Source organism: Phyllostomus discolor, chromosome 10 (assembly GCF_004126475.2).
Source record: "Phyllostomus discolor isolate MPI-MPIP mPhyDis1 chromosome 10, mPhyDis1.pri.v3, whole genome shotgun sequence".
NCBI lineage: Eukaryota > Metazoa > Chordata > Mammalia > Chiroptera > Phyllostomidae > Phyllostomus > Phyllostomus discolor.
In genome coordinates, this window is record NC_040912.2 from 10,647,412 (window position 1) to 10,665,257 (window position 17,846).

Genomic DNA, 17,846 nt, shown 5'->3' on the forward strand with positions numbered 1-17,846 from the left:
TTTTTATCAAAGGGAACTAGATATAAATAAGGCCATCAAGATAAACATAGGTTAGGGGAGAAAGTTGAAATCAAGCAGGGAGCTCTTCTGAGCAAACACTCCACTGCATTTTACTCCCCGCATTTCCCATGAGGACTAGGGACCCAGGGTCGGGTGCGGGGGTGCCCTTGGAAGGGTAATTTTGGTCCCACCTACTTTTTGTGGCCTCCATCAGAATTCGATCCGACAGAAACACAGCTGAAGTTATTTTTTTAAGTTAATTTTTTAAACATTTACTCAGCTCCTTCGACGTTTCAGGATCTGTGCCGGGAGCCCGGAGTTAAAAGACGATACAATCCCCAGCCCCAAGAAACTCAGGGTGTGTCAGAGGAACAGACCAGGCGGGGAAGAGCCAGGGCGGGGTGTAATAATGGAAGAATCCAACCCCTCCCCCCACAAAGTGACATCTAACCCCCTGAGGGTCGCAGGGGAAGGGTCCCAGAAGAGCAGACACAGAATTGCTCCCGGAAAGATGAGAAGACAGCCCCGTAGGGCGTGTGGGCACGTGTGTTCACGCAGGTGTGAGAGAGAATGAGGGATAGGGGGTGCTGGCGGTAGGGGCTCCAGCTGAGTTAACTATCTAGTGCTGTCGTTCGCAGTTTAACAGGAGATAAAAACAATCCCTTTGAATGATAACGCGCCCTTTGTAGAAATACAGGCTGACATGCATCCATGCACGCATGCCGATCCCCTTAGAGATGTCAAATTGATGACATCCATTTAGCTTTAAAACTCGTTTTCCAGTGCTTCCTGTAGGAGGCTGAGTTACAAACTGAGAGAACCATTTGATCGACTCTCTGGCACAAATGAGATCCTTTCTGACTTACAGGGTGTCGAAATAAAAGGGGGAGGGAGAGATTCAGGGTGAGTGGGAGGGAGGCACTGGGAGCTCTGGGCAGGGGCTCAGCATTTTTAAGAATCAAAGGAACTCTTCTTGGCCCTATTATCCTATATTAAGCTGCGTTGGAAAAGGTGAGAATGGAGCCAGAATCTGCCCCTACTTTTTCTGATTCCAAAGTCTTTTCCAAGACAGAACGTCGTGTAACTGAGTTTTCTCTCTGGTATTTCTAGTTTTTACTTATTTCTGACACTGAGGTCAATAAATATACACAGGTATGAGATGAGGGCGGGAGTGTATTTTCATGGGGAGTATTGAAAAGAGTTTTCTGTCTTTCTTGTGACTTTTACTCTCTCCCCTTTGGGCATTCCTTGTGCAAGAAATCAACTACACAGGTTCCTGGAAAGACCTGTCTCAAAGTATTATGTGAGATACTGCACTACCAAGATGGTGAGTAGATTTCCCCCATGGCTTCCAGCATAGACTGAAAACCGAGATTTAAAGGTAACTTCCTTTTTTGGTCTGCACTGACTCGAAACCTTTTGCAAAATATGCGTACATTGTTGTCTCCTAGTTTCTACATCAATATTGGCAGCCCCTGAATGCACTCTCTCTTTCAGAGGAAAAGGAAGAAAGGAAGAAAGGAAGGAAGGAAGGAAGCAGGCAAGCAAACCTTGGTCACCCTGGCTGCACTATGCAAATGAAACAGGGCCAGAGGACAAGGTAGCTTCACGGAGCCAATGGCGCAGCCCCACCCTTCTCACCAGGCTCCTCCCCTCACTTGCTGTGTGCTGTGGGCGTAAAACCCACTCCTTCTGCTCTTTTCTGCATGAGAAGAATGAGGCTGTAAAAGCGTCAGCCGGCTTTTGTCAGGAATAGGTAGTAAAAAATAATTGGAGGGCATTTAGTTCATAGATACACAACTCTCATAAGATAATCAGTCCATGTGTCCTTAATATGGTGCTCCCGGCTTGCCTCTTGCCAGCAAGAATTCTGAAGTGTGGAGAGGTTCTAATAGAGCTTCGGAAATAAGAAGCTACAACAGAATTCAAGTTTCCAAGACCATTCCCAGCAATTTGAAAACCTCAGCTGATGCCTTGCCTCTATAATATATAGCCTTTCCACACTGTGGCTGTCTTAATAAACCAATGGCTATTTCCCTCTAATCTATTTGCTTTTAGTGGACTTTTTTTTTGCCATCTCTAAAGAAGCTGGCATTGTAATATAATACAAATGACCAGAATAACCACGCATTGCTCAAGACCCCAAATACTGCCTATCCCTGGAGTGTATTATTCCACTTAGAAAATGGTATAATTGACTTTGGGTAGTATGGAGGAAAAAACTCCAAGTGTTTTTAAGTTGTGGGGTTATTTTCTGGTAATTGCCTGACTTGAAACCAGTTTGTCAATCAGACCACTCTGTTAGCCCTATAAATGGTATTTGGGGGGGGGGCTGGGGGGTGGTTATGGAAGGAGAATTGAGAAAATGGCTAAGCCTCACAGACCTTTTTTCTTGTCACACAGTTGTTGTCAGAAAGATTCGCTATTATGTCTGGGATGGGTGAACCCCGTGGCATTCTGTGTTCAGTAAAAATGTCTCAAACCATTTTTCAAACATTTTGAGGTTTGGCAAAAACCTGAAATCCATCTTGCCAAGCACTTTCCCCCCTTAATTCTTAAACCCATGTGTCTTTCAAGGGAAATTTAATCCGTATGTTTCTGATTCATTTACACTTAACTCATCAAAATGGTGTTTTGTAAGAGCTATTTGATGTTCAAGAAGTCTTATGAGCTTCTCTTTTTATAAGCCTAAAAGGCCTTTCTTTCTGAGCACCAGAAAATTGTATTTTACCAGCTGTAAGCCAAATGATCTGAGCTGCATTAAAAAAATCAAGAACCTGCTGCAGTTAGGAGGCAAGAAAACAGCGGGCGCAGTGACGTAAATAAACGTCCTCGCACGTCTGCCTGCCCAGGCACCTACCTGGGGCTCCCCAACTCCTTCCCCTGAAGGCACCCATCCCGTGAACACTGAGAACAAGCCACGGAGCGGAGAACCACCGCGCTAGAGCAAACATTCCCACGGATTCTGGAGATTCCCATTTGGGAACCCTAGCCCCAAATCAATGGAAGTAAAACCCGATGTATTTCAGCAGATACATCTCATACCTAGGAAATAGAATAATCATCGAATGCCAGAACTAGAGGGGAACTTGTGAAATTTCTGGTAATTGTTGGACTGTGTCTCGGGGTCTCCTGAGTGGGAGGGAGTGTGAGTTCAGGAGAGACCTGGGGGCCAGTCAGGGCTCCGTTTTCCGCACATAAGAGGGTTTTAAAGAAAGTACTCAGAGGGTGACATCGGTCGGAAAACAAACACCTTACTTTTCCGTGAGGGTACTGATGTCTGGGGAAGAGGTCTATGCGTTGGGACAGAGCGGGCCAGGTCTCCTGACCCCTGTCCAGCATTCCGGTGACCTTTCTACCATGCCGACGCTTTTCAAATTCTGGCTGCAATTCGTGAGTGGGTATGACGGTGAGAAATCAGGGAAACCAGTTTAATCTGGCATGACTAGTATTTTAGAAAAGTGAATAGAATGTAAGATATCCAAGAGCATTATACACAGTAAAGGTTAAATATCGTTTCATCAAACTATACACATACATACATGTAAAAACATACACGTGTTAGTATATTGGGCTGGGATATCAAATGTATTTCTTAACTGTTTTTCATAGCAAAAACGTTTTAAAACCACTTTGCCACACAGAAAACCATGCTTCTCTTACTGGTAATTCAGCCAAGAGCAGTTTTCAATCTGCCTCATAAAGACCACGTGTGTAGAAAGACCCAACACGACCCTTCTCGCACTGTGGAGGGAACCTTACAAATCGCAGGCCTGTTGTTCCCAAAGGTGGCTTTGGTAAAGGGACGAATAAACGAATGTGCGCTGGGGAGGAGAAGTGGGGGTGACAGATACCTAGGTGGGAAAAGAGAGAGTCCCCGTCATCTCCACGTGACTTATAAACAACAAGAACGATTTCTGACTTGCACGGAATGCGACTGTGCCGTGTAAGACCCAGACATACTAGCACCAGCATATTTCCAAAGTGCATTCTCCAAGCACTTAACAATCATCAATTAGTTAGAAACATCCTTTCGAGGTCGGGAGGCACACTAGTTCATCTGTATGCGGTGCGGCTTTGGAGACCTGGGGGAAGCCGAGTAGCACAGCACCTGGACAACCGCTGGGGGAGGATGAGCTAGCTTAACTGGCTGTGAAGAATCTTGCGATAAAGCCCCGCGGAGAATGCGGCCCCCGCCACACTGTGAGATATCAGCAGTCCGCTTTAACAGCTGAAAGCTGTCTCTGTGAGAAAGGATGCAAAGTCATTAAAACAGCTACGAATTACCCTTGGCTGTCTCTTTTCAGCATCGTAATGAAGTGACAAGTTCTCTGTGGTCACAAAGTGCCTGAGTCTCTTTGGGAGTCAAGTGCAAAGCAGGGCTGTGTTGGGAATTGTGGTCTAAGACCGTTCCCTAGGTGGGGAGGCAGAGGGAGGAAGCAGCAAGTTTCAGAGCCCAGAGGTCACATCCTGCAGGTGGGTGGGTGCTGGTTCTGGGGCGGCTTCCAAGCTCTGTCCTCATCAGACGTGTACTCGGTGCACAGAGGGCTGGTGCCGGGAGAGGGAGGGAAAAGCAGAGCGGTGGGAAGCGGAGAGAGCTTCACTCCTGGCTGGTTACCCCATCTCATTTATGGCCCAGGGACAGCACGCCCCACCCACTAACTAGACACCAGGGAGCTTCACGCTGAAGGCAGCAGGCGAGCTGTCTGGTTGGCCTGCCCGCCCCGCCCTGCAGAACAGAGGGAGGAGTCTTTGCACAGCACAGCCTTTGACTGACTCCAGCTTCCCAGAGCCGGCCGGTCGCTGCTCTGAGCCCCCAGACATCGAAGCCTTTCTCTGTACTCACCCCACCCCACCCCACCCCACCACGCCCGGGAGCCAGAACTCAAGAGGACCCAGAAGCAGAAGCCTGAGCAAGAAGACGGAGTTCCTGGCACCAGGAAATTCAATAGTCTGGCAGAGCGGAAATGTGCTCCCCAGTGCATCAAAGCCAGGTCCTGGCCCTGCCGCCACACAGCTTTATGGTGGCGGATAATTTGTTACATCTTTGGGTGGCCTCAATTTCTGAATCTGTAAGATGAGCAGGTTAGGCTGAAGGCTCTCTAAGGTTCCTGCCTCTCAGTGGTTGTAGGATTATGGGATTATTATCCTGCTAAGGAAGTGCTGGATGGTGACAGGGAAGCCAAATCCAGTGACGTTCCTTGTGACCTGGACACCGGAGCTTCCTCTCTGCCCTGGATGGAAGGAAACGGAAAAAAAAAAAAAAAAAAGGAGCCAGGCACTGAGCTAGGGCAACAGCTGAATTAAGAACAATAATTTGGCTGGAGAGAGGCCCCGTGTAATCTGCACGAGGGTGGATGCTGGCGAGGGCCAAGCTAAAGGTGAAAGCGCAACAGGAGAGCAATTTACATCTACGTCTGTGCTAAATGGGTTTGTTATAATTGCTATTATTATGATTAATTCCAAAGGAATTAAAGGGGATCAGCCCTTTATTGCAGAGTGTTGCTGAGCTGATGGAAGTGTCATGATACCTAAGAAGGTCAAGAAGAAGCAGATGCAAAAACAAAACAAAACCCTGTTTTCTGCCATCTAGAAAAGAAATCTATACCTAACTCAGAGGGGTGGGGCGGGGGGGGGGGGAAGCCCCGGCTCTCGTGGGTGCTGAAATAAACTGCCTTAGAATGAGAGCGTAAACCCCGCCCTCTGGCCAGCGAAGAGATGGTCACACAGCACAGAGCCAGTGTCATGACTTCCTCCTCACCTTTCCCCTCGCTTCCAGTCTCCTCCTCCTCCTGTGACTCAGTTTACCTTTCCGGGAAGGCACTGCTAAGGGACAGTATTTCTCTCTGCATTTTGATGCCCCACATTTTCCCCAGAAGCCGACTGGTCCCACTGTTACATACCTAGCACTTACTGAACATTTACTACGTGGAGTGCATGACAGTCCTCATCTCAGGAGTCCCATTCCACACACAGTAACGGAGACCGAGGATCTTCCAACAGATTGTCGAACGTCACACGGCCAGCAAGTGGCAAAGCCAGAGTTTGGACGCAGTCGTGTGGCACTCCAGATGACTCACAGGGCACAACCACATGGGCCATCCTGGTTTAGAATAAACAGGCTCCCCCTTCACACAGGAGCCTGCTTCGCAGACCTTCCCGCGGCAGTGACTCGGGCCCCAAGGAGGGTACAGGGGCGGAGCCAAGTGGGTGCCCGGGCCCACACGGCTGGCAGAGGCCCGGCCGGCCTCCCTGCCATGGCAGCCCATGTGCCCAGCTGCACGTGACTTCCATTCCTTAAAGGCCCTTGACTTAAAAGAAACAAAGTGTTCATAGGCTCCTCACACACAGTAACTCGTGGTAGCCATTCCAGCGTATACAGCGCGGCCTCTCGGCCCCATTTTCTACCTGCCATTAAGATAAGTGGTCGAATCTACGCATTAATACAGCAGGCCCCAACCTTTTTGGCACCAGGGACTGGTTTTGCGGAAGACAATTTTTCTATGGACCGGGGTGGGGGGATGGTTTCGGGATGAGTCAAGGCCATTACATGCAAGCTCAGCTCCTGCTGTGTGGCCCTGTTCCCAACAGGCCCTGGTGATACCAGTCTGCAGCCCAGAGGCTGGGGACCCCTGCATTAATAGGTACCTTGGTATTCCTTTGGAGCCTTAGTATTATTTTTTTCCAGGCTCGGCTTTTTTTTTTTTTTTTTTTTTGGACACATCCGGTTCTATTTCAGTCATTCCAGACAGCAAAGAAAAAAATCCTAAGGTAGAACTCAGTGTCTGGTATTGTGTGGAGGAAAGGAAGACTGCCGAGAGCTCGATGAGTCCTGGCTATTGTGTAACTACCGTCGCCTTCTCCACAGTGATTCGAACTATTGATTAATTCTTCTTGGGTGCAGCGGTGCTTCATCAATCATTAAACAGGCTCTCCTGCCAGGGTAGGCACAGGAGGGAAAGATGTATGGGCTTGTTATAAAGTGAATGTGTATTACGCAGTGGATTCTGGAGTGCTAAGACAAGTCAATTTCTGGTGTCAAGGATGCCACGGACTGCCATTGTTGCAACCCGAGCTCGTGAAATACACACGTCGGAAAGCGCCAAGCCTGACAGCCTGCATGGTCAACCGCCTGGCCCAGTCTGTTGAGACATCACACACTTCAATTCGGGCCACAGGATTTTCCGTGGCCCGGCCCACACTGATCAACGCCCGCCCCTTTCCCTTCCTCCCCCCGGCTGCTCCCCACCTCCTCGCAGGCAGGACCACTCCCTTGGGGCCTTCTACATACATCTTTCTGCAATTCAATGCCTAAGGAGTCCCTTTTGAAGGTCAGAGGCCCATGAAAACGAAATAAAAGGAGAACAGAAAGGAGAAGCCTGGGTTTCATCCACTGCTTCTTTTTTTTTTTTTGAAATACAGTTCCAGATTTGCCCAGCCCACTTTCTGTCAGGCCCATGATAGTGCTCACTGTCAAGTCCACACGAATTTCTGCCTCTTCCTCTGGCCTTCCTGGCCAAGGCCCACCAAGTTAAACCCGAGACAACATTTCTCCCCCAGCAGCTTCAGCCGGCCTAGTGCCAATGCCAGCACAGACCCGGGGACCCTGGATGGACCACTGGGTGTAGTGGGTCCCAGCTGGGCCCACCGCTCTGATACAGTTCTACCACCTTCCCCGTCATCACACTTTCCCACTTGCCCCCTTGGAAATTCCCTCCTCTTCAGTCTCTAACACAGCTTTTTTTTTTTTTTTACCACCAGAAGAGATACATGAACCAGAGCAGCAAGCTTAAAAGGTAGCCTTACCCAACGAAAAGATACACACATATGCTATTCCAAAGATAAACTTCCAGGCAAGCCAGGAATGGAATCCAGTTCTCACGACCGAACCCACTCATCTCCATTTCACTTCATTTCCCCATTCACAAAGCCACAGCGGAGCATGAATGGGGACGCGAGGATCCTTTCTCCAGCCGGCATTGTTTGCATGTCTCCCTCCGCGCAGGTCGCTGGAAATTTGGCAGGTTTTCTCGGGACTGGTTCTCGGCCGCTGCCCGCCCCCCGCCCTGTAATTGGGATGGTACTTTCCCTTCCGTGTCTAGTACGGGGCATAATCTCAGGCCTGTTGGATGTTATGAATAAAAAGAAGGCATAAGAGAAGAGAGGCCGGAGAAAGCCGAAGGCAGAGCGACACCGAGAACAGGAGGCCTCGTTAGAGCCGAGACTTCCACCAGGAGGACCCCGTCGGTCATCCTCATGGTGGCAGCGGCTAAGCCTCAGCGCCTGTGACCGTGCTGCATGCCAGGGGCCTCCACCGGCATCTCCGCCCCGCACAGCTGCACGTGGTGGGTATGGGTGTCCCCGCGGCACAAAGACAGGAACCGCGGCACAGAGTGGTGAAGTGGCTTGCCAGAGTGACACAACCAGTAAGTGGAAGAGTAGTTTCAGCCCAGTGCTTTTGACACCCCACCCCCCAAAGCCATGACACCCTTTTCAGGAGACCCCACACTCGTATCTGACGAATAGATGCCTGCTTTCCTGGCGTCACCCTGTCTTCCTGCTGCAGACGCGTGCAGCAGGAAAACAACGGGAGGGAATGAGGAAGCATGCCGAGCGCAGCGCGGGCTTACGGTGGGGTGGGGGCCACTCGGTGTCCCTCTGCTTTGTGCCTGGCACGTGGAGGGGATGGATCAGTGCCCCTTCTCTTGTGCCACCAAAGCTTTGCCGCCCCTTCACCTGCTAACAGGTGAGGCATGGCTTCAGGGACTCCTTGTGGAGAGCGAAGCTGCCACTCAGGCTGTGCCCCAAGAGCACACAAAGCATCAGCAATGTCACCAAGATGCCCCCCTGACAAGCACAGCCATTAGACCCCTGACGGTCATGACACTGGGGGGCAGTTGGCCAACGATGGAGAGCTAGACCCAGTGCGGACTGGGCGTGAGGGGTTAGAGTGTGTGTGAACCAGGGCAAGTCTGACCCTCAGTTTTACATTGATAAAAACCACACACACACAAATAGACACAAGTAAAACTGAAAGGAGCTGAATGACAGCAGGGGGTCATATCGATGGCAGTGAACTGGTTGTGATACTGTACTGTAGTTTTGCAAGTCATTACCATCAGGAGAAACTGCTTAAAGGGTATACAGGATCTCTCTATGTCATTTCTTATAACTGCATGTAAGACTACACTTATCTCAATTAAAAATTCAACTAACAAACGACAATAATTGCCCTGGACAGTGTGGCTCAGGTGGTTGGAGTATCACCCTGTGCACCAACAATGGTGTGGGTCAGGGCACGTACCTCGGTTGCAAGTTTGATCCCCAGTTAGGGCATATACAAGAGGCAACTGATCAATGTTTCTCACACCGATGTTTCTCTCTCTCTCTCTTTCTTAGTCTTTCTCTTAAAAATCAATAAACAGCCCTGGCTGGTATGGCTCCGTGGATTAAGTGCCAATCTGTGCACCAAAGGGTTGTTGGTTCGATTCCCAGTCAGGGCACATGCCTGGGTTGTGGGCCAGGTCCCCAGTAGGGGGCGCTTGAGAGGCAACCACACATTGATGTTTCGCTCCTTCTCTGTCTCCCTCCCTTCCCCTCTCTAAAAATAAATAAATAAAATCTTTTTTTAAAGAAATCAATAAACATATCCTCAGGGAGTGAGGATTAAAAACAACAACGATAATCAAAACAAAAACTCCAAACAAAACAAAACAATCACCAAATAGCGGAGCTAATGGTTCTCACCCCTCTAGGTTACCATGGGAATGAAGTGAGGTAACAGCAGTCTGCCCCAGGATCCCAGCTGGGCTCCAGCTCCTGCCGGCCCGCGTCTCTGCCCGTCCCAAGCCGGACACTTCTGATCATGGGTGAGCAAGCCAGAGCCAAGTCGGCACAAACTGTAATGCTCTAAAAAAAGAGATCACGCTCCCTTGATTCCTGAAGAGTCCCCAGCGCGGGCTTGGCTCTCATCAGACTTTGCCCAGTGACTAATAACCTTCATCACTGGCTTTGTCTCAGTTCGGGGTCACCCCCCTTTCCCCCAGAGAGGCATCACTGTGGTCCTTCCCCTATGCACAATTAAGCCGAGTCCATAAATACATTGCTTTACAATAAGGCTACTGCCCTGGAATTTGGCTGCAGAAGAATAGGGATATTGTTTGGAAAAAATTATCTTTCTAACAAGCCCATATAGTTTGGCCTTTCATGTTCTTTGAAGGTTTTACAATGTCGCCTTCAATCTTATCTAAAAAGCCAAGTTTATGTTAAAATTACAGAAACATATCAAGGAGTCATGCAACCTCTGGGGGAACAAATTCATTGCAATTACGGTTCTGCATCCTATGAGCAACTCAAGCATGAGTGCCCCCTGCATTTTTGGCACTGTTCCATGCATCTGAGGACATAGGGGGTCTTTGAGAAAAGTGGACTGGGTCGGTGAATAAGACGGGCCCTTCATCCTGGCACTCTCTGACGGACTCACCCATGTCAGGGACTTTCATGGAGGATGCCTTGCAGGTAGCACTGGAAAATTAAGAATTTCACCACAACAGACGTCTTCATGCCAAAAAGCAAAACCAAAACCAACCTTCAAGGTGGGGAAAGACATGTTCTTTTTCACTCTGCCCATTCATTTCTTTTAAGGCACTCATTCCCCTTGACTTCAAGTGTGCATTGCTCTGAAAAACCATGACAAATACCTTTTAGCCATACTTGTACAGACACAGGCACAGGATGCTCGAGCTGAGAGGTCATCTCAGAGTGGTGCCACGTGTGGGGGAGGGGCCACAGCCCACCTTGTCTGCTCCTTCCTTTTAAAATAGAGCTCAGAAGGTTTCAGTGACTTGCTCGAGGTCATCAGGATTGACACTCAAGCCCCTTGACCTCCACCACACCAGGCTGTGTCTTCCACAAAGTACCCCTGACTATCCTCCCTCCCCTTCCACCTCTTCCCCCAAAAAGGAAGAGAGAAGACCCATGAAAGTCATGAGGAGTGATATCCCAAACATGCATTTAAAAACACACAAAACATAAGCACCTTTTGGTATGCGCCCCGTGCCTCAGTCTGCATCCAGCTCTGTGTTGATCAAGCCTAACTGAGCCCCAGGAGTTTTGGAGTAGCCACGAGGCAGGGGTCTCGCTCTCAGTGGGCTGGCTCCCTGCTTGCACAGAGCTCTGGTTTCTAACTATCTTGTAAGGCTGGATGGTTTCAGATAGCACGCAGCCCAGGCAGTGCATCCCAGTACTAAATATATTTCATGAGACACACAGAAATGTGGTAATAATTTTCAAGCTGTAAAAGTCTCTCTCTCTCTCTCTCTGTGCCTACACTAGGTCTTTACAGCATCAAGAACAACATCACTTGCCTCCCTCTCCATGTATTTCATGTAAATTCCTTACTCGCAGTATTAACTCACTCTTTCTGGACAAATCAGTCAAGAAGTGATCATCATCATCCCTGCCACGAGTGTGGCAGACCACTTTAAAATTAATTTGAGAACCTGAAAGTTTTTAAGGACAGCCCTGGATTAAGTTGACGGTCACGTGAAACAACAGAAAGTTAAAATTCTCAAGCAAATTGCACCACTGCGGTTAACTTTAGCTGAAATGATAGGCGAAAGACGGCAGGTACTTCTGAGGGTCATCATCTGTTAGTTACTTTAAAAAAAAAACCCTAAGGTGTATTCTGAATAATAAATGCAACAGCCAACTCTTCCTCCTCAGCACAACACACCAAATAGTTTTCCAGGCATTTGCAATTCACCAGTTACGCTCAGAAAGCCACCCCCCCCCACTCCTACTGTCACTTCATGTTGACCTTTTATGAAAAGACAACTGTTTTGAGCCATTTAAGAAAGAGAGAGAGGGAAAGAGAGAGAGAGAGAATCCTGGTGGAAAATAATGCACAGCTGTGACAATATCATAATATCACTTTTAAAATATCATAATATAGTTTTACTTTTAATAATAAAAGATAAAAAAGGGGCGTCTGTGAATAATTAGAGATTGCAGGCTGAAGCCAGTTACAGTCACTGCAATTGATAATAAACTGAAAACCCCTTGAGAGCAGGTAAATGCTTTGCAACCCTGACCCCCTTGCTCTCACATTACTTAACTACCCTGCGGTTCTTGCATTACATCACCATTCAAGCGATTGGTTCCTGCATTTTAACTCTCTCCCTGTCTCCTCCGATTAGGAGCGACACCGCCGCAAAGAAACTTCGCCGGAGTTTGCGCTTTCTCGCTTCGCTTTTTTTTTTTTTTTTTTTTAAATCTGCGGGCCTCTCCGCTCCTGCCGCTCTGCCTGGCTCTGCCTGTTTTCCCCAGCCCGGCCTGGCTTCGGCGCATTCAGGTCGCGGTGCTAGAACAAAAACTCGTCTCCAAGTGAAAAGAAATGCTTCCTCGGGACCAGAAGAGGAGCGGAGGGGCTGGGGAAAGAGGAGAAGGAAGAGGAGTAGAAACAAAGACGGGCAGAAAAGGGCGAAGAAGAGGAGGAGGAGGATGAAGGCTCAAGACGAGAAAGCAGTCGGGGTGGGGGGGGCCCCAAAAATGTATAAAATCAGGAAAAAAAGAAAATAAAATGAAAAACAAACCTCATGGACATCACTGAGGCTGAATTCCCTCCTGAGGTGCAGAACATGAGAGCTCTGGAATGAGTGTGTGTAGAATTGGAGCCAAAGCTTAACTAGCCTGAGTGAGTCATATCCTTCCCACTTGATTCCAGGCCAAGCGATGATGTAATGCGCTGGCCCTTCTCGAGCGCCGAGCTCTGGCGCTCTCCCTCGCTCCCTCGCTCGCTCTTTCTCCCGGGCTCGCCCTCCTCCCCCTTCTCCCTTTTAGCTCAGTGCTTGGTGAAGTCACCATTTAAATCTGGCAGAACCGAAGCAAAAACTTCAATGTAACCAAAACAGCCCCAGGCCGAGTTCCAGGCTCGGAGAGCTTTCCCGGCGCGATTGCCCTTAGAAACGCGTAAACAGAGGGGGAAACAGTGCCGCCCGGGGCTGGCCCAGCGGCCGCCTCGCGCTCAGACGGGGACCGGCAGTTCTGCGGGCGCGGGTCCGCGGGTTCCGAGACAATTTTTAAAAGTTACTGCTCAAACAATGCCCGTGTGTTTGGAGAAAGGGCAACCGCCACAGAGGCACACGGGGAGATGAGTGAGAGACAGCAGGTTGGGGAGATGCAGTGGGGATGAATAACCAAGACAGGTGACCAGCCCAGGCTGACGGCAACAGGGTTTCCGTGGCCCAGGGCTGCCTTTTTTTTTTTTCCCCCCCCCTGGAGCCGGATGGGATTTTCTGTTGCTGAATGCCAGCCCCCAGGCCTCCAGAGAGTTCTCGCCTCTGACCCCCACCGGCCACCCCCACCCCCGACGACAAGGGCAAACGCACGCGCCTGCCTGTGTCTGGAGCCACCTAGAACCGGGAAGTCACAGCCACTTCTCCGTTGGCCCCTATGGGTGCGCAAGGGAAAGGGACCCCAGCTGCCAAACACCAAGTGTGTCTCTCTGAGATTAGCACCCCGCTTTCCAGTGAGTCGTCCACAGAGGCGGGAGGGGTAAAATAGGTCCCCCCTTTAACTGAGGACAGGCTATCTGCCCTGCTGCACTTGCTGGGGGTGCTGCTGCTGCTGCCCTGTGGCCGGCTGGGAGCTGGGAGGATGCAGGCAGAACAGACCGTGTGTGTCTCTTTTTAAATTACAGGGTGAGGAAAAGCAGCCTGGGGGGTTGGGGGTGCGCAGTCACGACTGGCCGAGGGCGAAGTCCTCCTCAGTGTGGAACTGTACCCCTTGCTTCACACCTCTGGGGCGGCTCAGGACTTTCCCCAGAACAGTCCAGGCACCCGGCTGTTCTTCGGTCCCGCGTTTTAACTCTCCTCTTCTCTCCCTTTTCTCTTCCCCTCACCCTGCATGCCTCCTTCAAAAAGAAAAAAAATAGAATTGTAAAAAAAAAATAGGAAGTTCACTAGAATTTTTTTTCAATACCACAAAAGCAGAAGAAAGGGATGGGGTTGCAATCTATTTATTTATTTCTAAATAATCCTAGTCTGTTGCCACTGTCTTTTGCATCTCATAGCTTCTGGGTCCGGCGACCAGCGGAGGGGATGCAGACTTGCATCCCTTCGCCGCCCCGTGGTAAGCAGAGACAATCCGAACTCCCAAACGCTGCTTCCAGAGAAATCTCTCGGCTTATTACAGATGTCTGCTGCTGCTGGGGGACAGAGCTGTTCATCGGAGTCCCTCAGAATTTAAATCACAGCTTCAGGGACTATCAACACTCAAGGTGAAGAGTTAAACAGCAAGGTTCTGGCTGACCCTGGGGGCCCAGGGTGGGGAAGAGCTCTCCCCAGCAGCCTGCCCTGGAGCGTGACATCCCCAATTGATGCTGATGCCACCGCTGCACCAGTGACACCTTTATCAAGGCCGGCAGCGCTGAATTAGAGGTGATCAGCCGTAATTACAGCTGGCGCCACTGAGGCCCGTGGCTTGACAGCCGCAAATGTGGTTGTTATAAAGTTGGGTCCTCCGTGTCAGTGGCCTGTATAACTCACTTACGTCTGACTCGCCGAAGCAACTATTGATTTTCCTTCTGATGCAGCGAATAAATAAAACAAAATCCGCCTTCCCTCCCGAGAGCCAGCCTCTGCACTCCCAGGCAGGTTGATGGGATTCTATGGAAACTGCTTTTCTCCTTTTTATAAGAGCCTCGGACCCTGTTGATTAATGGAAAGCTATGGACTTTCACTTTCCTTTCTCCACTCCCCACCACTGGCCTTAGCTTTCATAGGGAAATGTTTTCTTTAGGTTATTATGTGACGCAAATCAAAATGGACATGGGGTGGAGTTTTTCACATGGACATTGTCCTGCGGTCTCAGTGGGAAAACGCTCTTTCTGGAGTTTTCCTTAGGCCAGGCACAGGGGAAGAACCACACTGCTGGAGAGTGTGCCCTGCCCCCCACCCTGGCTGCTTTCTTTTTTCTGTGAGGTGGGCGAAAGGAGCCCGGGGGTGTGGTGAACAGCGCGTGAAGGTGTTTCTCCTGCGCCTTCCTGGGAAAGTACCAAGGAGATGGGACATCTTTGACCGCAGCCAGGGCCTCTCGCGGGATACACAACAGCTCGGCCCCTGCCAGGAGGAGCAGGGGATCAGAGGTTCCGAGGTGGGGAGGGCGCCTCTGATCGGGGAGTGAGGTGGCCAGTGGGTTCGGCGTTTCTAGACCCCAGGCAGACTCCAGGGGCCTGGGACCCAATGATGATGACAGAGCCGTTAAGCTTACAGTGTGCCGGGACACGGTGACATTCCAATAAAACCTTCTGGAGTGCTGGCCTGACTTAGAATCCGTTTCAGAGTTCAAAGGGGTCTGAGTATTGACATTTGCACTTGCTGGTCCGAGCGTGAGTACCTTCCCGCCATTCCAAACCGGGCATGCTCCCTGGCTGCTGGGTTTCTCTCCACTTGAAAAGAAACCCTGCTTTCCCACTTTCCTTCCTGCGAGCAGCTAATGAGAGGGAATATCCTGTTCCCAAAAGGAAATTCCCCTCCAACTGAAAAGGACTCAAGAGCTTCCTTTTCGCCCATTTGGCCCTCTCCTTTGCCTCCCCGCCACAGCCCCCTCCAAGTCCTGACTGCTCCTCTGAGGAAGGGAGGGGGGCTGTGCAGATAGGGGCTGTAAGATGCTGTAATTCCAGTGGGATCCTTCTTAGAAGTAGCCCCCAGCCAACAGGCTGGGCCTCCAGATTAGCTGGCTCGCTCAGGAATGCTTGCAACACCCTCCCTTCAGAACGTGTCATCCTTGGGGACAGGGTGGTGGGCACCGCGCAGCTGTTCGGTGTAAGTCATGCGCACACTCCCGGCTCCTGCTGAAATGCTCGGCTCCAAAGACGTGGAAACCTCTGAGATTTGAGCTCAGAGCTCAGAATGCGTTTGGACCGTCTCCAAAACAACCCACTAGAAAAGGCACAAGTTGGGCTGCGGGAGCGAGGGGCTCAGCAGCTGAAAAAAAGCCGAGTAAAGGGAACTTTGCGTGCTCGCGGCTGAATGTCTAGGCGCACACATGGGAGCGCATGGCAAACAGGAGACAGGATGACCGCCCTTCCTAGAGAGAGCCGATTCTTTTTTTTTTCCTTTGGGATTTGAATTTATTCTCCTCAAGGAACAGCATACCATCTTCTTTCAGACGTTGTTTTTAAAATTTAACCCGTGGTTCCCACAGTCCCAGTGGAGTTGGAGGGGCCAGATAATTTCAGAGTCAAATAAGCTGTAATGACTATCACATGGACCCTGGCCATAAACCTAGTATTAAAAATTATTCAGAAAAAAAGTGGCATCTCTTCCTTTTTTAATTTACAATAACCAGCCAGGTGGTTTTCTAAGGCCTCCTCTGCAAATTGCTTCCAGCGAACCTTCCGGTCACAGACCACTGCACACCCACGTGCTGCCACTCAGCATTCCCTTCAACCTGGGTGTCCCGTGCTTTCACAGTGGCCAGAGGCTGAGGGGCTGTCTGGGTGAACCTCTGCAGCACACAGCCTGAACTGCGGGAGATTAGCAGGTTTAGAGGACTGGGCGGGCTACGGGCAGCTCCCAGCAACCGCGCCCAGGGTGTAATCACGGGAGTGGCCTCCCTTGGTTACCTCTATCTTGTATCTGCTGTGGCTCCTGCCGCCCAGCCCTGGCACCCAGTACCCTCAGGTGACTTGCTGGCCTTTCCTGTGTCAAAACCTGTTGGTGATGTTCTGAAGCGGCGGTGTTGAACGTGACTCAGACAAAGGAATGACTTTCTAAGGATGGAGGCATCAAGAAACCTTAGGGGTAGATATTGGGAAGTTATAAGAACCTTTGACCAGCCCTAAAATATCGTCACTGATTCTGTCTGCTTGGGGTTTTTTTTTCCCCTCTAACTTCTCTGTCTTTAAAATGTGCATGTCTTTGCGTCACTCGAACCTATCACAGTGTCTGAAAGGCAGCTGACACTCAATGAATATTGGTGGAATAAGTGAATGTGTGAATGAATGGACCCACTCCTTAGCTCAGGCATTACCTTCTTCTCCGTGGAGGCCTCGCTGGACAACCAGGCTGGGGCACAGACTGGACTTATCCCTCTCCGCATCTCTCACACCTAGTAAGTGCCTGACCAAAACACAGTAGGTCCTCAAGAAATGTGGCTGACCCTGAAGTGGTGGCAACTCGCAGGCTGCTCAGTCTTCTAGAAATCCTTTTCCTCCTAAAAGGTTTTCTTTCCCTTTTGCATTCTTATGGACACTTTTTCTGTGGCTTCCTTAAGATCTGGGACATCTAGGAGAGTTGGAATAATGAAAACATCCCAGGAGATCTGGCTGGCCTTCTCCATCCCTGCCCCATGCCCTTTCTCCTCGAAGGGCCCTAGACTTCTCTTGTTCTCCTTTCCCTGGCTCCAGATGGCAGCAACACCAGAAAGAGCACCCTGAGGTTCTCAGAGCGGCTGGCCCTAGACTAGTTTCGCCAGTTGCAGACACGAGGCAGCCAGGGGAATGGAAACCTGAAGCGTGAAGAACTGACACGCTCCTCTGGGTTGGGGTGCCGGTCGCACGGTGGATGAGGCATCCTAAGGAAAGGGAGACTGCCGTGGGGGCTCACTCATCCCCCCAGCAGTGCCCATGTCTGCTCTAAGCTGTGGTCCCCACAACTCAGCGTCGGGACTGCAGAAAGAAAACAAACAATGGTGGACCGCAGGAGGTTCGAGCAGTGGTGGGGAGAGATAGATGCAGGAGTTCTGGTGTTGAGTGGAGCGAGGCCACGGCAGGCACAGAAGTTGAACGGGGCTGGCTGAGGAGCGACTCCTCTCGGGAGAGGGAGGCCACTGTGCAGGAGAGG

At 50.3% G+C, this 17,846-nt stretch overlaps 1 protein-coding gene across 2 annotated transcripts in view; it reads right to left on the reverse strand.

Annotated features, from left to right (window-relative positions):
* Positions 1–17,846, reverse strand: part of CREB5 (cAMP responsive element binding protein 5) — a 380,468-nt gene that overhangs the window by 110,629 nt on the left and 251,993 nt on the right. Inside the window, exon 1 of one of the 2 annotated variants that reach the window (XM_028526230.2) lies at positions 12,594–12,711. The exons of the other annotated variant lie outside the window; for it this stretch is intronic. Within the exon in view, the coding sequence (XP_028382031.1) occupies positions 12,594–12,640 (47 nt within the window). The 5' untranslated portion in view covers positions 12,641–12,711. Of the gene's footprint in view, positions 1–12,593; positions 12,712–17,846 lie in introns of those variants that run through there. 2 annotated transcript variants of the gene reach the window in all.